This window comes from Bufo bufo, chromosome 1 (assembly GCF_905171765.1).
Source record: "Bufo bufo chromosome 1, aBufBuf1.1, whole genome shotgun sequence".
Taxonomy (NCBI): domain Eukaryota; kingdom Metazoa; phylum Chordata; class Amphibia; order Anura; family Bufonidae; genus Bufo; species Bufo bufo.
Window position 1 is genome coordinate 82,755,807 of NC_053389.1, and position 27,048 is coordinate 82,782,854.

Here is a 27,048-nt window from a genome sequence, read left to right on the forward strand (position 1 = left end):
CCTCACTGAATACCCTATCCACAGTACACTGGAGGGTGAATGAGACCACAGATCCAATCAGCTGACCCAAGAATTCATGGGGTCATGGATCATGGTATTTGCAAGAGAAAGGACAAAGTCTAGGTACAATTGAATCAGGTAATTCAGGTGGTGTGTATCCATTTGCTGATGTGTTTCAGGTTGGCAAAGAAAACTGTATTGGCTGCTACTGTTTCTGCTACTTTTAGCAGTAGAACTGGCAGAGGCGGTGAAGCTATGAGGAGCCATCTGCTTAGTGAATGCTGAAGCAATCTTGTTACAGAGCATATCCTGGTAATATTCTCCAAAAACAGCAGCGGCATCATATGTTCCAGAGCTGACCAAAGAAGATGGAGATCTGCCCCTGGCAGGTTATTTGATGTTTGTTCATACATTGGTTCCGCAATTTATCACCCTCATCACCTTCTCCCCACTTTTCATCCACTCCTTATCATCTCAGACTGTGATATGTCATTGGATCCTTGCACCCCACTTGATTCCTAACTCTGTATGTGACCCAAGTGCCAATATCACCATGGCTATTAGTGCCCCTGTTACCACCACCACCATGGATACAAGTGCCACTACTACCACCGTATTAACAGGAATCCTATCTGGAATACTTTCTTTAGTATCTGGGGTGTTGTCTATTAGCAGAAAAGCAGAAGGAAAGGTACCTGAAAGCAGAGATAAAGGGGAAAAAAAAAAAACTTCTATCAGGCCTCAAATTAACTGTTATGGAGGAGGAGCAGAAGGAACGAGCCCATGGGCACGGTGACAGACTCAGGGGTAGCATCAACGTTACCCTGCTGTGTTTTACACTATGAGTAAGTAATCTACTCCAAAACGTCATCAGCTTTCTTTGCAATAATAAGCTGTTGACTACCAGAGATGAGGGACAACTGAGGCCTTTTACTACTGGTCGGACAGCTTGTGCCAACCTTGCACTACAGCCACCCAAATTCCCATTAGTAGATGATGTTCAATTTTTCATTACCCCGTTCATTGCCACTCTTTTACTAGACACATTGAGCGAGTTTTATCTTCCCCTTTTGCCTGTTATCTGGCATAAAAAAGTCACAAACCTGGTGTATTAAACACCATTGAGACTAAATCTAGTTGCATTTGGTGTTTTTACACCTCCCTCACCACTTTCTGAAAATAGGCTGTAATGAGGGGAGGGCTCGGACAGGACCATTGGCCCAGCACATTTAGCATCATTTGCGGCAACACTTAGCTGGAATAGATTTAAATCAGGCATACGAGTATAAATTTAAGGCATCAAGACCGGTCTTGATAAATCAGGGTCTTTATTCTTAGCACAATACCTATCAAGAAAAACTAAAAGTGCACAATATTGTTGGAGAGAGTCCATTACAAAATAACTGCAACAATACGTCCGGCTAAATAGTGTCTGATCAACTGAATTTTTAAAGTGAATTAAAAACAATGTATTTAAAAAAAGGTCAGTTGGACAGAATCCAGAAGAAAACAACTGTCGCAGAACAATGCATCAGGCACAATAGTCTCTGATTAACTGAATTGATTACATAAAATGTTTAAAAGTGTCTAAAAAAAATGTTCAGTTGATACTTTAGTCTGCGATCAACTGAATAAACTTTGAAAAAGTCCACCACAATATACAATTGGTAATTGTAACGCACACCAATAAATCAGGGAGACTAGTATGTGAGTAACTGAAATTAAAAATTACATTTTTAAAGTATTTTTTAATTTTATAAGGTCTGTTGGAGAGAGTCTACTACAGTATATGGCTGGTAAATGCGACTGTCTGTGACTGTGAATTATGTAATGAAGATTGGGCTGATTCATAGTAATAATATATTGAGTAGTATAGCTCTACATTCTGCACATTGGCAGAAGCCGTATAAAACGCCTGCCACTACCAGCCTCCTGAATGAGTTAAACCCAGCTCTCTGTCAAATAATTATAAATCTAACTAGCTATTGTCTTCTCCTCACTGTAAAAAAAAAACAAAAAACTCTGACACTAATTTAGCTGTTTTCTGTGGTTTTAAATATATTTCCTCTCTCTAACAAACTTAATGTCTCTTCAATGTATGAGCCCAGAAAAGCATGGCAGATCCGGGCTCGGACGTTGCCTACGTGCTTATGACGCGTCCACTGACATCAATGCTTTAGTCCCCCATGATTGGCTAAAGCTGACTGCAAGGCATTGTAGGTAAGTCTGCTGGGACAGGGTCATGTTATTCTCCATCTTCATCTTCTCATCTACCCTGTATTCTAATATGTAAAATAGCAGATGCCATTTTGAGAGGTTCCTGTGAGACAAATTCCCAAAACTTTGAAATTGCTAGAAACTGGGGCTTTTGGGAAATGTGTACAATATATTTTTAGTGTAGAATCAATTGGCTCATATTTAGCTTAGATGATTTCTTAGAACAGAATAATATTCATTCTAACATAATTCTTGTAGGAATGTTGATCCAGACTGATTACCTTGTGTGGTCATGTAGGAAATGTTTAGCTTTGTTCATACTTTGTTTTGTTTTTTTCATTCCTCTGTATTAAAAATGTGGAAACTAAGTTTTAAAAATGTAGCCCAACCTCTTCCTTTCATCCACATGTATTGTACTTTTTCATCCTTAAGCTGGCCATACACATTAGATAACTGTCGTCAGACCGTTCATTCAACTGAAAACTATCTCTTTGGATCCCCCATGCACATGCATGCTCATCTCCATTGAGTGTGCATGTTCTCAATAAGGAGAGGGTAAAAGCTGCCAGACAACTCTTGTGGGGTTTCATCTCCCATGAACGAAAGGATCAGGAATGTTGAAACCCTTTTCTCTCTCTCCAAACATCTGCCATCGAGGAAGAGTCAGGATGTCCCACTGACAGTGGTGGGTTCGACTGACATAATATTTATGACCAACTTTGCTATCTATTCTGTATGTAACTATGTACTGGTTTAGTAGTTATCTAGACCAAAGGCATATAATTAACACAGTATATATAACCAGGAGAGCAAGATAAATTCGAAAGAGGAATGTGTCCAAAACATAAGCAACAAGTAGCCACTCTTTGTGAATGTTCTGGTTCTTCAGGTGGACTCGGATACCTGTGATCTCTTTCGCAATGTGATTTAGAGCTTCCAAGTATTTCATGTACACTGTTTTCAGTTGTGCTGGCACATAACATTCACTTTCCTTTTCAGTCTTGTAGTCGGCAGGTATCTCTGGAAACATGGAAGTGCAAACATGTCATTAAAATATAGAAACGTTAATGATTGAACCGTAAAATATAGAAACGTGCTCTATGTCTAACATCACAGTTTTTGGAATTTAACATTTTACAAGCATTTACAGAGATATGATAGTTTGATGTTAACATGAAGGTCCGGCTTGACCAAAAAAGCATGTTATTTCATTAGTGGTTTGGGCAGGTGTAACACGCCGGAGTGGTGTTACCACTCCTGCACCCCGCTACTATCTCTAATGGGCTAACCTGAATGTCATCTGTGTATCTTTATGCAACTGCTTTATTACATGTAATGTGCCTGGTTCACCAGCAGGTGGCAGTGCAAATGGCAGAGCTACAGTTAGAGAGAATGGAACTTACCATTCCATTATCCCCCCTTTGGGCAGAGGTGGACGAGTCCTGCTTTCTGCCGGAAGGGTGGGGCAGAAGTTTCCAGAGAGAGTTAGTGGAGTTCTAGACAGGGGAGGAGGAGTGTGAGCAGGGGAACGCGCAGGCGTGCCTACGCCAGCCAGAGTACCCTAAGCTCTGCTGGCCATGAAGAATGATGTCTGGAAGCCATATGGGCCAGAGGAATAGTTCTTCGGCCACCATAAAAAAAATCAGCAAGAGGAAGGGTTGTTCGGCTGAAGATAAGTTTTACTTAGTGTCTAGAGGGAAATAACAGTTGACGGCACCCCATCCAAGGATACCAGGACAGTCCTAGGTTATAGAGACCAGAATTAAGCAGAATTTAGTGCAGCATAAAGAAAGAAAGCAAAGCAGAGAAAGGGAACATGCAGAGTTATTGAAGAAGCCTGCCAGTTTATGCTAACGCCTGCTGGGACCAAGATAAAGCTTAAAGATTGTTTTGGATGAACATTTACTCAAGGAAAGCTGCTTTTCAACAACATAATTTACTCAAGGAAAGCTGCTTTTCAACAACATACAAGGTCTGGACTCAATCTTTCTTTTATCCCTTAATTATTCCCCCCTTTTTATTGCTTTGGAGCCAAAGTCTTGGGCCCAGCAGTATCCAGAAGGGAGCACCTTGACACATATAGAGACATTACACCACTTGGCATTCCAACTGAACCTGGGACGCAATAGGGCCTTGGGGCGTGGCGCACGTTGCACAGGACCTTCAAGCAGGAGTGGATGAAGACTAATCATGAATCCTGGGCTGTAGAAAATTGTGGGCTACCCACCAGTCAACATAAGCTGCCAGCTGATTAGCATTGCCTGGCCTATAAGACTCTCTAAGCCAGTTATGATGCTTTCTGCAAAGAAAAACTGTAACCCATGAGAGACACATGATTTGAATCGAAAAATACATTTTTTATACCAATAGTATTGTTCCTCCAATGATGGTAACAGCGGTCTCTCTTGGCTTTACATCTGTACTCTCCACTTTCTTGCTGTTTGTCAACATCTTTGGAGGTAAGTAATAAGGCAGTGCTCACATCTACATCTGAGACTCTTCCAACACAGATTCCCTCAAAAATATTGGAACAAATGGTCTTACCTGCAGGGCTGTTTTGTAAGCTAAAATGTTGGACTCCCTAATGGAAACTTGATGGACCCCATCATAGTCAATGTGGTCCATAAGCAGTAACCCAGTGAATCTCTGCTAAAAGGATAAATGTGTGATGTTTTATGTTGCTGCTTTTTTTATAGATGTATTTCTTCAGATACTGCTATTTTATAGTCTTGAAGATTGTGTATACAGGGTTATTTGCAACAGCAACTAAAAAAGGGGCAGGTCTAACCCATGAGCTTGGTTCTTTCCTATGTTAGCAAGCCATTGAGGGACATTTATCAAGATTGGCATTTCCTTACACCCATCTTTATCCCTGTGCGCTGGAGTGAGATGTGCCTAATTTATTAAGAGGCAGAACGCTGTACGGAGATCCGTCTTCGTACAGCATTCAAATGTATGCGCTCCGGTGGGGTGACTGCTTATCCCCGAAGCCTCGCGAGGGGATAATTTACATGATATTTGTGTAGTGCAGGTTGTTATGGACCTGGCGTTACTAAACATGTGGGGGAGATTTTATTTTTGCATTTTTTGCACTGAAAAGCGTATTTTCAATGGAAAAAAAGCCTTCCATCAGACAGGAGACCACAACCAGGGTGGCCCAAGGGGAATCAGCGTGCCCCCTGTTCACTCTGCCCAGAGAGCATTGGAGCAGGTCCCCAGACACCTTGAGTAACACCATCCTCTCCCAAGATTACCATTTCCATCCTTTCCCCCTTGCACCTCCCTTGAGGGCTACAACACCTGTGGCACCAGTAGTGTCAGATACGTTGCTGGCACGTCCATTATTTTAGTTATTCTGCTCCTGTAAATGAGCAGAACAGTGGAAATAATTGGCACAGATGTGAAAGCAGTCCAAAAACCTGTTCAGCAAGTTTGGTTTCCAACATGACTTTGTGCTGTTTGCACACTTTGGCAAATAATCCTTAACCCCTTAAGGACCCCCGCCGTACATGTACGGCGCTGTTGGATGTCACTTAAGGACCAGCGGCGTATATGTACGGTGGGCTGATTGGGCGGATGCAGGAGCTGCACCCGTCCGATCAGCGGCATGGACTCGGCAGTCACTGACAGCCAGGCCCCTGCTGCATACGCCGACATCAGTGAAGACACCGATGCCAGCGTATTAACCCCTTGTATGCCACAGTCAAAGCTAACCGCAGCATGCAGAGGGTTTGTGGAAGGTACAGGTGCCCTCCACATCTCCATCTGGGCCCGGCGCTGCAGTGGCGGGGATCCGATGGCAGAGAAGGCAAGCCCAATGCCTTACATAGTCATCGGGGCTTGCCTGCAACGAAAGCCTGTGAGATCAAGCCCCTTAGGGCTCATGCCCACGGCCGTGTGCCGGCCGGGCCCGTGCTGCAGACCGCAAATTGTGGTCCACAATGCATGGGCACGACAGTGGGGCAGCCGCATGCGGATCACGGACCCATTCACTTGAATAGAGTCCGCGATCCGCATCCGACGGACCGCACAGCAAAAAAGTAGTGCATGCACTACTTTTTTGCGGTGCAGAGGCACTGTCAGAAACACCACGGAAGCACTCCATAGTGCTTACTTGGGGTTCTGATCCGTGCCTCCATTCCGCATCTCCGTGATTGCGGACCCATTGAAGTGAATGGTCCGCGATTCGTGGTGCAGAGTGCACACGGCCGATGCCTGTGCATTGCGGACCACCTGTATGCGGGCAGTAATACGGCCACGGCTAAGGCCGTGTGCATGAGCCCTTAGGCTGGGTCTCACAGGCCGGCTGTCAGCATAAAAGCTGACAGCCAATGCATTACAATACAGGTTGTAATCTAATGCATTGCAGAGGGGATCAGACACCAGAAGTGGGACAAAAATAAAAAGTAAAAAAAAAAGTAAAAAAGTGTTTTTCATAATAAAAAAAAGTTTCAAGTAAAGAAAAAAAATATATAATTTCCCAAAATAAAAAACATAAAATTGTAAAACAAAATTGAAAAAAATGAAAACTAGACATATTGGGTATAGCCACGTCCGTAACGACTGGCTCTATGAAAATATCACATAATCTACCCCCTCACCCGAACGCCGTAGAAAAAGAAATAAAAAACTGTGCTAAAACAATACATTTTTTGTCACTATACATCAAAAGTGCAACACCAAGCGATCAAAAAGGCGTATGACCCCCAAAATAGTACAAATCAAACTGTCACCTCATCCCGCAAAAAATTAGCTCCTACATAAAGCTATCGGGCAAAAAATAAAAAACTATGGCTCTCAGAATATGGAGACAATACAACATAATTTTTTTTGTTTCAAAAATGCTTTTATTGTGTTAAAAGTAGAGTTGAGCGAACACCTGGATGTTCGGGTTCGAGAAGTTCGGCCGAACTTCCCGGAAATGTTCGGGTTCGGGATCCGAACCCGACCCGAACTTCGTCCTGAACCCGAACCCCGTTGAAGTCAATGGGGACCCGAACTTTTCGGCACTAAAAAGGCTGTAAAACAGCCCAGGAAAGGACTAGAGGGCTGCAAAAGGCAGCAAAATGTAGTTAAATCCCCTGCAAACAAATGTGGATAGGGAAATGAATAAAAATAAAAATAAAATAAATAAAAATTAACCAATAACAATTGGAGAGAGGTCCTATAGCAGAGAATCAGTCTTCATGTCATAGCAGAGAATCAGGCTTCACGTCACCCAAAACTGGAACAGTCCATTGTCAGATATTTAGGCCCCGGCACCCAGGCAGAGGAGAGAGGTCCCATAACATAGAATCTGGCTTCATGTCAGCAGAGAATCAGTCTTCATGTCATAGCAGAGAATCAGGCTTCATGTCATAGCAGAGAATCAGGCTTTACGTCACCCACCACTGGAACAGTCCATTGTCAGATATTTAGGCCCAGGCACTCAGACAGAGGAGAGAGGTCCCATAACATAGAATCTGGCTTCATGTCAGCAGAGAATCAGTCTTCATGTCATAGCAGAGAATCAGGCTTCATGTCACCCACCACTGGAACAGGCCACTGTCAGATATTTTTAGGCCCCGGCACCCAGACAGAGGAGAGAGGTCCCATAACAGAGATTCAGGCTTCATGTCAGCAGAGAATCAGTCTTCATGTCATAGCAGAGAATCAGGCTTCACGTCACCCACCACTGGCACAGGCCACTGTCAGATATTTAGGCCCAGGCACCCAGACAGAGGAGAGAGGTCCCATAGCAGAGAATCTGTCTTCATGTCAGCAGAGAATCAGTCTTCATGTCATAGCAGAGAATCAGGCTTCATGTCACCCACCACTGGAACAGGCCACTGTCAGATATTTTTAGGCCCCGGCACCCAGACAGAGGAGAGAGGTCCCATAACAGAGATTCAGGCTTCATGTCAGCAGAGAATCAGTCTTCATGTCATAGCAGAGAATCAGGCTTCACGTCACCCACCACTGGAACAGGCCACTGTCAGATATTTAGGCCCAGGCACCCAGACAGAGGATAGAGGTCCCATAGCAGAGAATCTGTCTTCATGTCAGCAGAGAATCAGTCTTCATGTCATAGCAGAGAATCAGGCTTCATGTCACCCACCACTGGAACAGGCCACTGTCAGATATTTTTAGGCCCCGGCACCCAGACAGAGGAGAGGTTCATTCAACTTTGGGTTGCCCCGCAATATAATGGAAAAATGAAAATAAAAATAGGATTGAATGAGGAAGTGCCCTGGAGTACAATAATATATGGTTAAGGCAGTGCTTCTCAATTATTTTCTGTCATGCCCCCCCTAGGAAGAAGAAAACATTTCGCGCCCCCCGCGCGACTGTAAATAGTATAATTTGTCTATAAAATTGTTATAAGTACACCTCTGCATAACACTGTATCCTTATTAACGTATAAGAGAATAAAAAAAGAAAGAAATGTGGATCGGACACACACTTATGGGGGTATCTGTGGATGACGGACACTTATGGGGGGATCTGTGGATGATGGACACTTATGGGGGGGATCTGTGTCTGGCACTGTTACAGGGGGATCTGTGGCTGGCACTGTTATATATGTGCCATCCACAGACCCCCCACCCCATAACAGTGCCATCCACAGTGCCCCCCCAGCCCATAACAGTGCCATCCACAGACCCCCACCCCTTAACTGTGCCATCCACAGATTCCGTGTGCCCGCCGCCGCAGTTTAAAGTTATTAAACATGCCCCCCTCACTCCTAATAGTACCGTATATCCGAATTTCTTCTATATAATGTCTGCGCCGCCTGCTTCATTCATAAAGCAGGCGGCGCAGGCACGTGACATCACTGAGGGATGCCTGCCGGCATTATACGGATATACGGTACTATTAGGAGTGAGGGGGGCATGTTTAATAACTTTTAATTCAATAATACATTTTATATTAGTATACCGGAGGGAGCGGTGGGGCGGGGCTATAGTACAGTGACCGCACCGCCCCACCGCTATTGCCGGCCCCCAGCTCCTCCTCCCAGTCCCTCCCCCGGCCCCCGCTCCGTACATCGCGTCCAGCGCCTGCGCCGGCCTCTGATCAGACGGGAGATGAGCGCTTCCACAATGGAAGCGCTCATCTCCCTGCCGCATATTACACTGCGAGCTGTCGGCCGCCCGGCGCCCCTGTTGCTATGGCGCCCTGTGCGGCCGCACAGCCCGCACACCCCAAAGGCCGGCCCTGAACGAGCCCCCCTTTACGGAGCCTGGCGCCCCCCCTGGGGGGCGCGCCCCACTATTTGAGAAGCACTGGGTTAAGGGGAGGTAGTTAATGTCTAATCTGCACAAGGGATGGACAGGTCCTGTGGGATCCATGTCTGGTTCATTTTTATGAACGTCAGCTTGTCCACATTGGCTGTACACAGGCGGCTGCGTTTGTCTGTAATGACGCCCCCTGCCGTGCTGAATACACGTTCAGACAAAACGCTGGCAGCTGGGCAGGCCAGCACCTCCAAGGCATAAAAGGCTAGCTCTGGCCACGTGGACAATTTGGAGACCCAGAAGTTGAATGGGGCCGAACCATCAGTCAGTACGTGGAAGGGGTGTGCACAGGTACTGTTCCACCATGTTAGTGAAATGTTGCCTCCTGCTAACAAGTTCCGTATCAGGTGGTGGTGCAGTTAGCTGTGGCGTGGTGACAAAACTTTTCCACATCTCTGCCATGCTAACCCTGCCCTCAGAGGAGCTGGCCGTGACACAGCTGCGTTGGCGACCTCTTGCTCTTCCTCTGCCTTTGCCTTGGGCTTCCACTTGTTCCCCTGTGACATTTGGGAATGCTCTCAGTAGCGCGTCTACCAATGTGCACTTGTACTCGCGCATCTTCCTATCACGCTCCAGTGCAGGAAGTAAGGTGGGCACATTGTCTTTGTACCGTGGATCCAGCAGGGTGGCAACCCAGTAGTCCGCACACGTTAAAATGTGGGCAACTCTGCTGTCGTTGCGCAGGCACTGCAGCATGTAGTCGCTCATGTGTGCCAGGCTGCCCAGAGGTAAGGACAAGCTGTCCTCTGTGGGAGGCGTATCGTCATCGTCCTGCGTTTCCCCCCAGCCACGCACCAGTGATGGGCCCGAGCTGCGTTGGGTGCCACCCCGCTGTGAACATGCTTCATCCTCATCCTCCTCCACCTCCTCCTCATCCTCGTCCTCCTCGTCCTCCAGTAGTGGGCCCTGTCTGGCCACATTTGTTCCTGGCCTCTGCTGTCGCAAAAAACCTCCCTCTGAGTCACTTCGAAGAGACTGGCCTGAAAGTGCTAAAAATGACCCCTCTTCCTTCTCCTCCTCCTCCTCCTTCTGGGCCACCTCCTCTTCCATCATCGCCCTAAGTGTTTTCTCAAGGAGACATAGAAGTGGTATTGTAACGCTGATAACGGCCATGTTGGTGGAGTACTCGAAACAGCGCAACAGGGCACACAGGTCTCGCATGGAGGCCCAGTCATTGGTGGTGAAGTGGTGCTGTTCCGCAGTGCGACTGACCCGTGCGTGCTGCAGCTGAAACTCCACTATGGCCTGCTGCTGCTTGCACAGTCTGTCCAGCATGTGCAAGGTGGAGTTCCACCTGGTGGGCACGTCTCATATGAGGCGGTGAGCGGGAAGGCCGAAGTTCCGCTGTAGCGCAGACAGGCGAGCAGCGGCAGGATGTGAACGCCGGAAGCGCGAACAGACGGCCCGCACCTTATGCAGCAGCTCTGACATGTTGGGGTAGTTGCGAATGAACTTCTGCACCACCAAATTCAGCACATGCGCCAGGCAAGGGATGTGCGTCAAACCGGCTAGTCCCAGAGCTGCAATGAGATTTCGCCCATTATCGCACACCACCAGGCCGGGCTTGAGGCTCACCGGCAGCAACCACTCGTCGGTCTGTTGTTCTATACCCCGCCACAACTCCTGTGCGTTGTGGGGCTTGTCCCCCAACGATATGAGTTTCAGAATGGCCTGCTGATGTTTACCCCGGGCTGTGCTGAAGTTGGTGGTGAAGGCGTGTGGCTCACTGGATGAGCAGGTGGAAGAAGAGGAGGAGGAAGCTGAGTAGGAGGAGGAGGAGACAGGAGGCAAAGAATGTTGCCCTGCGATCCTTGGCGGCGGAAGGACGTGCGCCAAACAGCTCTCCGTCTGGGGCCCAGCCGCCACTACATTTACCCAGTGTGCAGTTAGGGAGATATAGCGTCCCTGGCCGTGCTTACTGGTCCACGTATCTGTGGTTAGGTGGAACTTGCAACAGATGGCGTTGCGCAGTGCACACTTGATTTTATCGGATACTTGGTTGTGCAGGGAAGGCACGGCTCTCTTGGAGAAGTAGTGGCGGCTGGGAACAACATACTGTGGGACAGCAAGCGGCATGAGCTGTTTGAAGCTGTCTGTGTCCACCAGCCTAAATGACAGCATTTCATAGGCCAGTAGTTTAGAAATGCTGGCATTCAGGGCCAGGGATGGAGGGTGGCTAGGTGGGAATTTACGCTTTCTCTCAAATGTTTGTGAGATGGAGAGCTGAACGCTGCCGTGTGACATGGTTGAGATGCTTGGTGACGCAGGTGGTGGTGTTGGTGGTACATCCCATGTTTGCTGGGCGGCAGGTGCCAACGTTCCTCCAGAGGCGGAGGAAGAGGCCGAGGCGGCAGCAGCAGAAGAGGCCGAGGCGGCAGCAGCAGAAGAGGTAGCAGGGGGAGCCTGAGTGACTTCCTTGTTTTTAAGGTGTTTACTCCACTGCAGTTCATGCTTTGCATGCAGATGCCTGGTCATGCAGGTTGTGCTAAGGTTCAGAACGTTAATGCCTCGCTTCAGGCTCTGATGGCACAGCGTGCAAACCACTCGGGTCTTGTCGTCAGCACATTGTTTGAAGAAGTGCCATGCCAGGGAACTCCTTGAAGGTGCCTTTGGGGTGCTTGGTCCCAGATGGCGGCGGTCAGTAGCAGGCGGAGTCTCTTGGCGGCGGGTGTTCTGCTTTTGCCCACTGCTCCCTCTTTTGCTACGCTGTTGGCTCGGTCTCACCACTGCCTCTTCCTCCGAACTGTGAAAGTCAGTGGCACGACCTTCATTCCATGTGGGGTCTAGGACCTCATCGTCCCCTGCATCGTCTTCCACCCAGTCTTGACCCCTGACCTCCTGTTCAGTCTGCACACTGCAGAAAGACGCAGCAGTTGGCACCTGTGTTTCGTCATCATCAGAGACGTGCTGAGGTGGTATTCCCATGTCCTCATCATCAGGAAACAGAAGTTGTTGTGCGTTAGTGCATTCTATCTCTTCCACCCCTGGGGAAGGGCTAGGTGGATGCCCTTGGGAAACCCTGCCAGCAGAGTCTTCAAACAGCATAAGAGACTGCTGCATAACTTGAGGCTCAGACAGTTTCCCTGATATGCATGGGGATGATGTGACAGACTGATGGGCTTGGTTTTCATGCGCCATCTGTGCGCTTTCTGCAGAAGACTGAGTGGGAGATAATGTGAACGTGCTGGATCCACTGTCGGCCACCCAATTGACTAATGCCTGTACCTGCTCAGGCCTTACCATCCTTAGAACGGCATTGGGCCCCACAAAATATCGCTGTAAATTCTGCTGGCTACTGGGACCTGAGGTAGTTGGTTCACTAGGACGTGTGGCTGTGGCAGAACGGCCACGTCCTCTCCCAGCACCAGAGGGTCCACTAACACCACCACGACCATGTCCGCGTCCCTTACTAGATGTTTTCCTCATTGTTACCGTTCACCACAATAAGAAAATATTATTTTGCCCAATGTATTGAATTCAAATTCAGGCCTTCTTTTACAGACACCTAACACTATCTGGCTATCTATTTAGGTACCGTATTACATTAATACAGGCACAGCAGTAATGACAGATTTAGCTGAATATAAATTTGAGGCCTATTATTTAGGCGCTGGGTGACAGGTATACGTTTACGGACAGAATTAGACTTGGATCTGCACAGTAGCGTGGGTGTGAAGTTATTGAGAATGACCCTATCAGCACCTTGAATCTAATATACCCTTTTAGGGATAGATTTAAAGTAGGCCTGATACAGCAGAAACCACTAATTTAGAGAATTGCAAAATTGGGAATTGTATTTCAACCCAGAACAAAAACTGTGCTTTGACGGACACTAAATAACTTGACCAGCTAAAGCAATAATGACAGATTTGGATGAATATAAATTTGAGGCCTATTTTTTAGGCGCTGGGTGACAGGTATACGTTTACACACAGAATTAGACTTGGAATTGAACAGTAGCGTGTGTGTGAAGTTATTGAGAATAACCCTATCTGCACCTTGAATCTTATATACCCTTTTAGGGATAGATTTAAAGTAGGCCTGATACAGCAGCAACCACTAATTTAGAGAATTGCAAAATTGGGAATTGTATTTCAACCCAGAACAAAAACTGTGCTTTGACGGACACTAAATAACTTGACCAGCTAAAGCAATAATGACAGATTTGGATGAATATAAATTTGAGGCCTATTTTTTAGGCGCTGGGTGACAGGTATACGTTTACACACGTTTATTGAGAATAACTTTGTGACAGGCTCAGCTTGACCCTGATGTAGGATATAGCCAAAAAATAACCACACTATTGATGGTTAAATGCACTTGGTGACAGGCTCAGCTTGCCCCTGATGTAGTATATGGCCAAAAAATAACCACACTATTGATGGTTAAATGCACTTGATGACAGCTTGACCCTGATGTAGGATATAGCAAAAAAATAACCACACTATTGATGGTTAAATGCACTTGGTGACAGGCTCAGCTTGCCCCTGATGTAGTATATGGCCAAAAAATAACCACACTATTGATGGTTAAATGCACTTGATGATAGCTTGACCCTGATGTAGGATATAGCCAAAAAATAACCATACTATTGATGGTTAAATGTACTTGGTGGCAGCTTGTGCTGGCGCACCACAAGACACAAAATGGCCGCCGATCAACCCAGAAAAAAGTGAATGAAAAACGCTCTGGGCAGCCTAAAAACAGTGAGCAATTGAATAGCAGCAGTTCAATGATCCACAGCTGTAGATCGATCACTGAATGAAGTCTTTTGGAGGAGTTAATCACTGCCTAATCTCGCCCTAACGTCGCAGCTGCAACCTCTCCCTATACTTGTATCAGCAGAGTGACGTGCAGCGCTACGTGACCCAAGCTTATATAGAGGCTGGGTCACATGCTGCACTGGCCAATCACAGCCATGCCAATAGTAGGCATGGCTGTGACGGCCTCTTGGGGCAAGTAGTATGACGCTTGTTGATTGGCTGCTTTGCAGCCTTTCAAAAAGCGCCAAGAAAGCGTCGAACACCGAACCCGAACCCGGACTTTTACGAAAATGTTCGGGTTCGGGTCCGTGTCACGGACACCCCAAAATTCGGTACGAACCCGAACTATACAGTTCGGGTTCGCTCATCCCTAGTTAAAAGTGAAAAATAAAATAAAAAAGTAGACATATTAGGTATCGCCGTGTCCATAAAACCAGGTCTATTAAAATATCACATGACCTAACCTCTCAGATGAACACCGTAAAAAAAAAAAACGGTGTCAAAGAAGTCACTTTACATCACAAAAAGTGTTATACCAAGAGATCAAAAAGTCATACACACCCTAAAATAGTACCAATCAAACGGTCATCTCATCCCACAAAAAATGAGACCCTACCTAGGACAATCGACAAAAAAATAAAAAAATATGGCTCAGAATATGGAGACAATAAAACATGAATTTTTTTTGTTTAAAAAAGTGCTGTTATTGTGTAAAACTTAAATAAATAACAAATATATACATATTAGGTATCGACGTGTCCATAAGAAACTGCTGTATAAAAATATCACATGATCTAACCCCTCAGGTGAACACTGTAAAAAAAAAAAAAAAAAGTGTGTCAAAAAAGCCATTTTTTGTCACTTTACATCACAAAAAGTGTAATACCAAGCGATCAAAAAGTCATATGCACCCTAAAATAGTACCAATCAAACCATCATCTCATACTGAAAAAATTGAGCCTCTTTATAAGACAGTCGTCAAAAAAAAAAAAAAACTATGGCTTTCAGAATATGGAGACACAAAAAAAATATATTTTTTTCAAATATGCTTTAATATGTAAAACTGAAACAAACAACCCAAAAAAGGTATTTTTGTGTCCATAACAACCTGCTCTATAAAAATACCACATGATCTAACCTGTCAGAGGAACATTGTATATAACAAAAAATAAAAACTGTGCCAAAACATCTATTTTTAGTTACCTTACCACACAAAAAATGTAATATAGAGCAACAAAAAAATCATATATACCCTAAAATAGTACCAACAAAACTGCCACCTTATCCCGTAGTTTCCAGAATGGGTTCACTTTTTTGGAGTTTCTACTCTAGGGGTGCATCAGGAGGTCTTCAAATGTGACCTCCCCTCCAAAAACCATATGGTGTTCCTTTCCTTCTGCGCCCTGCTGTGTGCCCGTACAGCAGTTTACGATCACATATGGGGTGTTTCTGTAAACTAGAGAATCAGGGCAATAAATATTGAGTTTTGTTTGGCTGTTAACCCTTGCTTTGTTACTGGAAAAATTGATTAAAATGGAAAATATGCCAAAAAAGTGAAATTCTGAAATTTCATCTACATTTTCCTTTAGTTCTTGTGGAACACCTAAATGGTTAACAAAGCTTGTAAAATCAGTTTTGAATACCTTGAGGGGTGTAGTTATCGAAATGGTATTCCCTTTTTTGGAGTTTCTACTCTAGGGGTGCATCGGGGGTCTTCAAATGTGACATGGCAACTTAACCACTTAAGGACCACAGGTTTATACCCCCCTAAAGACCAGGCCCTTTTTTACAAATCGGCACTACACTACTTTCACCGTTTATTGCTCGGTCATGCAACTTACCACCCAAATGAATTTTACCTCCTTTTCTTCTCACTAATAGAGCTTTCATTTGGTGGTATTTCATTGCTGCTGACATTTTTACTTTTTTTGTTATTAATCGAAATTTAACGATTTTTTTTAAAAAAAATGACATTTTTCACTTTCAGTTGTAAAATTTTGCAAAAAAAACGAGATCCATATAGAAATTTTGCTCTAAATTTATAGTTCTACATGTCTTTGATAAAAAAAAAATGTTTGGGTAAAAAAAAAATGGTTTGGGTAAAAGTTATAGCGTTTACAAACTATGGTACAAAAATGTGAATTTCCGCTTTTTGAAGCAGGTCTGACTTTCTGAGCACCTGTCATGTTTCCTGAGGTTCTACAATGGCCAGACAGTACAAACACCCCACAAATGACCCCATTTCGGAAAGTACACACCCTAAGGTATTCGCTGATGGGCATAGTGAGTTCATAGAACTTTTTATTTTTTGTCACAAGTTAGCGGAAAATGATGATTTTTTTTTATTTTTATTTTTTTCTTACAAAGTCTCATATTCCACTAACTTGTGACAAAAAATAAAAACTTCTATGAACTCACTATGCCCATCACGAAATACCTTGGGGTCTCTTCTTTCCAAAATGGGGTCACTTGTGGGGTAGTTATACTGCCCTGGCATTCTAGGGGCCCAAATGTGTGGTAAGGAGTTTGAAATCAAATTCTGTAAAAAATGACCAGTGAAATCCGAAAGGTGCTCTTTGGAATGTGGGCCCCTTTGCCCACCTAGGCTGCAAAAAAGTGTCACACATCTGGTATCTACGTACTCAGGAGAAGTTGAGGAATGTGTTTTGGGGTGTCATTTTACATATACCCATGCTGGGTGAGATAAATATCTTGGTCAAATGCCAACTTTGTATAAAAAAATGGGAAAAGTTGTCTTTTGCCAAGATATTTCTCTCACCCAGCATGGGTATATGTAAAATGACACCCCAAAACACATTCCCCACCTTCTCCTGAGTACGGCAATACCAGATGTGTGACACTTTTTTGCAGCCTAGGTGGGCAAAGGGGCCCATATTCCAAAGAGCACCTTTCGGATTTCACAGGTCATTTTTTACAGAATTTGATTTCAAACTCCTTACCACACATTAGGGCCCCTGGAAAATGCCAGGGCAGTATAACTACCCCACAAGTGACCCCATTTTGGAAAGAAGACACCCCAAGGTATTCCGTGAGGGGCATGGCAAGTTCCTAGAATTTTTTATTTTTTGTCACAAGTTAGTGGAAAATGATGATTTTTTTTTTTTTTTTTCATACAAAGTCTCATATTCCACTAACTTGTGACAAAAAATAAAAACTTCCATGAACTCACTATGCCCATCAGCGAATACCTTGGGGTCTCTTCTTTCCAAAATGGGGTCACTTGTGGGGTAGTTATACTGCCCTGGCATTCTAGGGGCCCGAATGTGTGGTAAGGAGTTTGAAATCAAATTCTGTAAAAAATGACCAGTGAAATCCGAAAGGTGCTCTTTGGAATATGGGCCCCTTTGCCCACCTAGACTGCAAAAAAGTGTCACACATCTGGTATCTCCGTACTCAGGAGAAGTTGGGGAATGTGTTTTGGGGTGTCATTTTACATATACCCATGCTGGGTGAGATAAATATCTTGGTCAAATGCCAACTTTGTATAAAAAAATGGGAAAAGTTGTCTTTTGCCAAGATATTTCTCTCACCCAGCAGGGGTATATGTAAAATGACACCCCAAAACACATTCCCCACCTTCTCCTGAGTACGGGGATACCAGATGTGTGACACTTTTTTGCAGCCTAGGTGGGCAAAGGGGCCCATATTCCAAAGAGCACCTTTCGGATTTCACAGGTCATTTTTTACAGAATTTGATTTCAAACTCCTTACCACACATTTGGGCCCCTAGAATGCCAGGGCAGTATAACTACCCCACAAGTGACCCCATTTTGGAAAGAAGAGACCCCAAGGTATTCGCTGATGGGCATAGTGAGTTCATGGAAGTTTTTATTTTTTGTCACAAGTTAGTGGAATATGAGACTTTGTATGAAAAAAAAAAAAAAAAAAAGAAATCAGCATTTTCCACTAACTTGTGACAAAAAATAAAAAATTCTAGGAACTTGCCATGCCCCTCACGGAATACCTTGGGGTGTCTTCTTTCCAAAATGGGGTCACTTGTGGGGTAGTTATACTGCCCTGGCATTTTCCAGGGGCCCTAATGTGTGGTAAGTAGGTAAATGACCTGTGAAATCCTAAAGGTGCTCTTTGGAATATGGGCCCCTTTGCCCACCTAGGCTGCAAAAAAGTGTCACACATGTGGTATCGCCGTATTCAGGAGAAGTTGGGGAATGTGTTTTAGGGTGTCATTTTACATATACCCTTGCTGGGTGAGAGAAATATCTTGGCAAAAGACAACTTTTCCCATTTTTTTATACAAAGTTGGCATTTGACCAAGATATTTCTCTCACCCAGCATGGGTATATGTAAAATGACACCCCAAAACACATTCCCCAACTTCTCCTGAGTACGGCGATACCAGATGTGTGACACTTTATTGCAGCCTAGATGCGCAAAGGTGCCCAAATTCCTTTTAGGAGGGCATTTTTAGACATTTGGATACCAGACTTCTTCTCACGCTTTGGGGCCCCTAGAATGCCAGGGCAGTATAAATACCCCACATGTGACCCCATTTTGGAAAGAAGACACCCCAAGGTATTCAATGAGGGGCATGGCGAGTTCATAGAAATTTTTTTTTTTTGGCACAAGTTAGCGGAAATTGATATTTTTAATTTTTTTCTCACAAAGTCTCCCGTTCCGCTAACTTGGGACAAAAATTTCAATCTTTCATGGACTCAATATGCCCCTCACGGAATACCTGGGGGTGTCTTCTTTCCGAAATGGGGTCTCATGTGGGGTATTTATACTGCCCTGGCATTCTAGGGGCCCTAAAGCGTGAGAAGAAGTCTGGAATATAAATGTCTAAAAATTTTTACGCATTTGGTTTCCGTGAGGGGTATGGTGAGTTCATGTGAGATTTTATTTTTTGACACAAGTTAGTGGAATATGAGACTTTGTAAGAAAAAAAAAAAATAATTCCGCTAACTTGGGCCAAAAAAATGTCTGAATGGAGCCTTACAGAGGGGTGATCAATGACAGGGGGGGTGATCAATGACAGGGGGGTGATCAGGGAGTCTATATGGGGTGATCACCACAGTCATTGATCACGCCCGTGTAAGGCTTCATTCAGACGTCCGTATGCGTTTTGCGGATCCGATCCATCTATCAGTGCATCCGTAAAAATCATGCGGACATCTGAATGGAGCTTTACAGGGGGGTAATCAATGACAGGGGGGTGATCAGGGAGTCTATATGGGGTGATCACCACAGTCATTGATCATGCCCCTGTAAGGCTTCATTCAGACGTCCGGATGCGTTTTGCGGATCCGATCCATCTATCAGTGGATCCGTAAAAATCATGCGGACGTCTGAATGGAGCTTTACAGGGGGGTAATCAATGACAGGGGGGTAATCAATGACAGGGGGGTGATCAGGGAGTCTATATGGGGTGATCACCACAGTCATTGATCACGCCCCTGTAAGGCTTCATTCAGACGTCCGGATGCGTTTTGCGGATCCGATCCATCTATCAGTGCATCCGTAAAAATCATGCGGACATCTGAATGGAGCTTTACAGGGGGGTGATCAATGACAGGGGGGTGATCACCACAGTCATTGATCATGCCCCTGTAAGGCTTCATTCAGACGTCCGGATGCGTTTTGCGGATCCGATCCATCTATCAGTGCATCCGTAAAAATCATGCGAACATCTGAATGGAACTTTACAGGGGGGTAATCAATGACAGGGGGGTGATCAGGGAGTCTATATGGGGTGATCACCACAGTCATTGATCATGCCCCTGTAAGGCTTCATTCAGACGTCCGGATGCGTTTTGCGGATCCGATCCATCTATCAGTGGATCCGTAAAAATCATGCGGACGTCTGAATGGAGCTTTACAGGGGGGTAATCAATGACAGGGGGGTGATCAGGGAGTCTATATGGGGTGATCACCACAGTCATTGATCACGCCCCTGTAAGGCTTCATTCAGACGTCCGGATGCGTTTTGCGGATCCGATCCATCTATCAGTGGATCCGTAAAAATCATGCGGACGTCTGAATAAAGCTTTACAGGGGGGTGATCAATGACAGGGGGGTAATCAATGACAGGGGGGTGATCAGGGAGTCTATATGGGGTGATCACCACAGTCATTGATCACGCCCCTGTAAGGCTTCATTCAGACGTCCGGATGCGTTTTGCGGATCCGATCCATCTATCAGTGCATCCGTAAAAATCATGCGGACATCTGAATGGAGCTTTACAGGGGGTTGATCAATGACAGGGGTGTAATCAATGACAGGGGGGTGATCAGGGAGTCTATATGGGGTGATAACCACAGTCATTGATCACGCCCCTGTAAGGCTTCATTCAGACGTCCGGATGCGTTTTGCGGATCCGATCCATCTATCAGTGCATCCGTAAAAATCATGCGGACATCTGAATGGAGCTTTACAGGGGGGTGATCAGGGAGTCTATATGGGGTGATCACCACAGTCATTGATCATGCCCCTGTAAGGCTTCATTCAGACGTCCGTATGCGTTTTGCGGATCCGATCCATCTATCAGTGCATCCGTAAAAATCATGCGGACATCTGAATGGAGCTTTACAGGGGGGTGATCAATGACAGGGGTGTAATCAATGACAGGGGGGTGATCAGGGAGTCTATATGGGGTGATCACCACAATCATTGATCATGCCCCTGTAAGGCTTCATTCAGACGTCCGGATGCGTTTTGCGGATCCGATCCATCTATCAGTGCATCCGTAAAAATCATGCGGACATCTGAATGGAGCTTTACAGGGGGGTGATCAGGGAGTCTATATGGGGTGATCACCACAGTCAGTGATCATGCCCCTGTAAGGCTTCATTCAGACGTCCGGATGCGTTTTGCGGATCCGATCCATCTATCAGTGGATCCGTAAAAATCATGCGGACGTCTGAATGGAGCTTTACAGGGGGGTGATCAATGACAGGGGGGTGATCAATGACAGGGGGGTGATCAATGACAAGGGGGTGATCAGGGAGTCTATATGGGGTGATCAGGGGTGATCAGGGGCTAATAAGGGGTTAATAAGTGACGGGGGGGGGGGGGGTGTAGTGTAGTGTAGTGGTGCTTGGTGGGACTTTACTGAGCTACCTGTGTCCTCTGGTGGTCGATCCAAACAAAGGGGACCACCAGAGGACCAGGTAGCAGGTATATTAGACGCTGTTATCAAAACAGCGTCTAATATACCTGTTAGGGGTTAAAAAAAACACATCTCCAGCCTGCCAGCGAACGATCGCCGCTGGCAGGCTGGAGATCAACTCTCTTACCTTCCGTTCCTGTGAGCGCGCGCGCCTGTGTGCGCGCGTTCACAGGAAATCTCGGCTCACGCGAGATGACGCCTATTGGCGTTAGCGTAGCCTGGGGGAGCCGCCGCAATGACGCCTTTTGGCGTTACAGTTGCGGGAAGTGGTTAAAATTATCCCAGTGAAATCTGCCCTCCAAAAACCATATGGCGTTCCTTTCCTTCTGCGCCCTGCCTTGTGCCCGTACAGCAGTTTACGATCACATATGGGGTGTTTCTGTAAACTAGAGAATCAGGGCAATAAATATTGAGTTTTGTTTGGCTGTTAACCCTTGCTTTGTTATTGGAAAAATTAATTAAAATGGAAAATCTGCCAAAAAAGTGAAATTCTAAAATTTCATCTACATTTTCCTTTAATTCTTGTGGAACACCTAAAGGGCTAACAAAGTTTGAAAATAAGTTCTGAATACCTTGAGGGGTATAGTTTCTAAAATGGGGCCATTTATGGGTGGTTTCTATTATGTAAGCCCCACAAAGTGACTTCAGACCTGAACTGGTCCTTAAAAATTGGGTTTTGGAAATTTTCAAAAAAATTTTAAGATTTGATTCTAAACTTCTAAGCCTTCTAATGTCCCACAAAAAGAAAATGTCATTTACAAAATTATCCAAACATGAAGGAGACATATGGGAAATGTAAAGTAATAACTATTTTAGGAGGTATCACTATTTGTTTTAAAAGCAGAGAAATAGAAATTTTTTCACATTTTTGGTAAATTTGGTATTTTTTTTATAAATAAAAATGAAATATTTTGACTCAAATTTACCACTGTCAGTAATATGTGATGAGAAAACTATCTCAGAATGGCTTGGATAAGTAAAAGCGTTTTAAAGTTATCACCACATAAAGTGACACATGTCAGATTTGCAAAAAATGGCCTTAAGGTAAATAAGGGCAGGGTCCTGAAAGGGTTAATAGGTGAATCTGACATCATCAAAACATCATTTTAAGTGTAGACAAATGAACTTTGAAACCATCCATGATATCCCATCTTGCTCTTCATCTTTTTTTCACTCACTGCCCCTGACACTTTGCAGGCTCCATTCTAAAGACCCACACCTATCAGACACTGGGGACATATCCTAGCGATATGCCCCCAATGTCTGATATCCCCTTTAACTATGAGACAAGCCCTTTAATTATTTTGCTGACCTCTAAGCTATAGACATGCATGTAAGGTAAAAGCAAAGTGTTTTTTGGGTGGCGTTGTTTAGTCACATGCTTCACTTGCATTTTTATCCGACTTTTTTCTTATAAAGAAGTCTATATGATATTTCTATCTATAATTTCTTTCTAGAATATTTTTGTCAATTGAAACCAGATAGTGACTGACTTTTTTCTAGTCTGTTTTTATTTTCTGATTGTAGATTTTTTTTAAAGTCTATTTCCTGAACAATGACTATGAGGCCGCCATCTTGTTCTTGTTGTTAACAGCATTCAGAGATATACTTGAGAATAGTCACCGTGGGCGATAGTCACAATGGTCTGGAGGGGATTCAGTGACTTCTAAGGGAGAGTTTTCTAGGCATGATCTGTGACCTGTACCGCTGTGATATCACCTATAGTGAATGGTGGATCCTGTGCTATCTATACTGGTTTTATCTTCCATTGAAATCCTGCCTGAGATGATAATACAATGACTGCTGAAAAGTATTCTGTACAGAACAGCAGTCTGATAAATTCTAAAATAAAAAACTTGATTTAAATAAGTCATTTTCTGATGACACATACCCTTTAAAACCCTACTGCAATTAATCACAGTGTTTGTACAGCGTTTTATGATTTCTATTGGCAAGCATGTACTATGGCGCTGGCATTGTTTGCTCCTAAAAATAGCAACAGAAAAGTCACTTACTAAAAAAAAAACTTTGGTTGAAACCGACCAAAAGCAAAGTTTTTGCTTTGATCAGTGGTTTTTGTAGCCTTTTTTTTTGTTTTAGATGTTTTTGCCCATATAGTTTGTTCTAGCACCTGGTGTTTTTTAATGGCATTTTTTGTATGCCTATTATCTTTTTATAGGAAAATACCGCATGTGTGCCCTGTAATGTCACTTCCTCTGCGAAGCTGTATAGGAAAAAAACATTGGTGAATAATAATAATGCCATGCAAAAACGGCATTAAAAATACCAACACATTTCACAGATTTTTTGAAAGGCAGTAAAAAATTTTTTTTAAATGGAGGTCTATGGGAAAAAGCACCCAACAAGGAGAGTAAGGTGGGTAGAAGGTGCCCATCGCTCACTGGCCAGCATAGCATCCGCACTCTCTTTCTAGTATAAGGCCTCCTGCACATGACCGTATCTGTTTTGCTGTCCTCCAACGTGTACCATCTGGTTCTGGCATTGTTTGCGCCTAAAAAAGTGACAAAAAAGTCACTTACTAAAACCAGTAATAGCCTATCCTGTCTATCCAGCAAAAGCCTATTCTTCTCCACATGAAGGACAAGTGCAGGACAGCTTCTATAATTGGCATCCCGTCCACACAATGCGAAAATCAAAGAAATGAATGGGTCCATGTGTGGGCCACAAAATATGCGGATTGGAGACGGACCAATAATACGGCCGGGTGCATGAGGCCTTAGCCTAACATTGCTACAGATTCCTTCCTTTTCTAACACTCACCACTGCTGGCATCTTCATTATGAAAACAGGTTCCAGGACCAGATACATCAGGTCGTTCTCGACCCTTTATGGAGATAAAAAGTGTCATCTTCTCCAGGACTAATGTTCTTAACCACTTGGGAACCTCTGGCCTGAGATTGCACTGATAAAACGATCGGACGATCAAGATGCTTTGTGTTAGACTTATCAAAAGCAGAAGCATGCACAAAGCAAAGTATATACCTGGAAAGAAAGGGCAATGGCATAGTCACTTCACACCAAAGTCAACAGGAGGAACAGAACATCATATCTAGAGCCACCAGTCATGTTCATATTTGGCCTATATTTGTACTGAAAATACATAGGGGAAGATTTATCAAAACTGCCCAAAGCAACCAATCAGAATCCACCTTTCATTTTCCAAAGGAGCTGTGAAAAATGAAAGGTGGAATCTGATTGGTTGCTATGGGCAATTAAGCCAGTTCTACTTTACACCAGTTTTGATAAATCTCCCCTATTGTTCTAAACTAAGGGTGTGAAGTCTAGCTTGTATTTTGCTTGTACCTCAACAAAATTATAATTTGCTAACTAGAGTTAACAGACATCCCAACCTGCAAAAACTCATTTCAGGGAGGTGCACTTCTCATTTCAGGGAGGTTTTCTTTTTTTTTCTTTTACAAACTTTTTATGACATTTTCCAAACATATGCAGTATCTGCACACTTTGCTCTATGGTGTGGAGGACGGGGCTCATTGCCCTGCCCCAAATTATCATATTTATGTATATGATTAAAGGGATTCTGTCACCACCTATAAGCCCTGTGAGCTAAACATATGCTCATGTCCAGGGCAGCATTCTGATTTCTAAGGTGGCCTCATAAAAGCTATTTGTGGCTTTATTCTGCGGAAAAACCGGTTTTACTAACCTGTCAATCATTGAATTAAGGTGCCCAAGCAGGGGAGGTCTGTGGATGCATGGTGCCCGGCCGCACGCATCGCCGTTCGTGCCCAGCGCCGCCTTCTACTCCTCAGTGCCGCCGCTCCCTCCCTCCCCCTCCTCCCGCTTTGAGATCCTGCGCGTGCGCACAGGCTCAGCCTGGTGCGCCATTGCGGACTGCTGGCATCGGCTTCTTCTTGCACTGTGCGCACGCGCCGAGAAGGGGGACACTGCTACAGGTTGCCGGAAAGGTTTACTGCGAGTAAACTAGAGATGGGAAGTTCGGATCTTTCACATGAATCGGTTCATTCACTGAGCTGACAAGAAGCAAGTGAACCGAAGCTTAGGTTGCACAATGCGCATGCACGGATGCTTCCATTCACTTGCTGACTCGCTGAGTCGGTTCTTGGTCTGAGTCAGGAAGTTTATTCTTTAAAACCCTGTGTGTAATTATCTACCCCACTGTAGGAAAAAAACAAGCATCCAGGGGGTGAATTTAACACTGGGGTAAATAATATAATTAAAATGGAGGGTTAAATGTGTAAATGTATTTAAAAAAAATACATCTCTCTCAAAAATTCTATAGCTACTGAATGAGACAGAAGAAGGGATGCCTTTAACATACACTGCTCAAAAAAATAAAGGGAACACAAAAATAACACATCCTAGATCTGAATTAATTAAACATTCTTCTGAAATACTTTGTTCTTTACATAGTTGAATGTGCTGACAACAAAATCACACAAAATAAAAAAATGGAAATCACATTTTTCAACCCATGGAGGTCTGGATTTGGAGTCACACTCAAAATTAAAGTGGAAAAACACACTACAGGCTAATCCAACTTTGATGTAATGTCCTTAAAACAAGTCAAAATGAGGCTCAGTAGTGTGTGTGGCCTCCACGTGCCTGTATGACCTCCCTACAACGCCTGTGCATGCTCCTGATGAGGTGGCCGACGGTCTCCTGAGGGATCTCCTCCCAGACCTGGACTAAAGCACGTGCCAACTCCTGGACAGTCTGTGGTGCAACACAGTTGGTGGATAGAGCGAGACATGATGTCCCAGATGTGCTCAATTGGATTCAGGTCTGGGGAACGGGCGGGCCAGTCCATAGCATCAATGCCTTCGTCTTGCAGGAACTGCTGACACACTCCAGCCACATGAGGTCTAGCATTGTCTTGCATTAGGAGGAACCCAGGGCCAACCGCACCAGCATATGGTCTCACAAGGGGTCTGAGGATCTCATCTCGGTACCTAATGGCAGTCAGGCTACCTTTGGCAAGCACATGGAGGACTGTGCGGCCTCCAAAGAAATGCCACCCCACACCATTACTGACCCAATGCCAAACCGGTCATGCTGGAGGATGTTGCAGGCAGCACAACGTTCTCCACGGTGTCTCCAGACTCTGTCACGTCTGTCACATGTGCTCAGTGTGAACCTGCTTTCATCTGTGAAGAGCACAGGGCGCCAATGGCGAATTTGCCAATCTTGGTGTTCTCTGGCAAATGCCAAACATCCTGCACGGTGTTGGGCTGTAAGCATAACCCCCACCTGTGGACATCGGGCCCTCATATCACCCTCATGGAGTCTGTTTCTGACCGTTTGAGCAGACACATGCACATTTGTGGCCTGTTGGAGGTCATTTTGCAGGGCTCTGGCAGTGCTCCTCCTGTTCCTCCTTGCACAAAGGCGGAGGTAGCGGTCCTGCTGCTGGGTTGTTGCCCTCCTATGGCCTCCTCCATGTCTCCTGATGTACTGCCCTGTCTCCTGGTAGCTCCTCCATGCTCTGGACAATACGTAATGTAATCTAAACTCTGTCTTGTCACTTCTCTTATCTCTCTGCTCTGCTATCAGTAAACCTTTCCGGATATATTGTCTCACATGCTGGCGTCAGGGAGCTGCTATCTAATAGCGGGAGACTCCCTGAACCTCCGGGAGACTTGAG

At 44.8% G+C, this 27,048-nt stretch overlaps 1 protein-coding gene across 1 annotated transcript in view; it reads right to left on the bottom strand.

The window, feature by feature from the left end:
* Positions 1-489: 489 nt before the first annotated feature.
* LOC120989751 (5-hydroxytryptamine receptor 3A-like) overlaps positions 490-27,048 on the bottom strand; it is a 51,093-nt gene continuing 24,534 nt past the window's right edge. Inside the window, exons 8-10 of the mRNA XM_040418085.1 lie at positions 24,186-24,407; positions 3,121-3,237; positions 490-695 (exon numbers count right to left, since the gene is read on the bottom strand). Of these exons, the coding sequence (XP_040274019.1) occupies positions 490-695; positions 3,121-3,237; positions 24,186-24,407 (545 nt within the window). The remainder of the gene's footprint in view (positions 696-3,120; positions 3,238-24,185; positions 24,408-27,048) is intronic.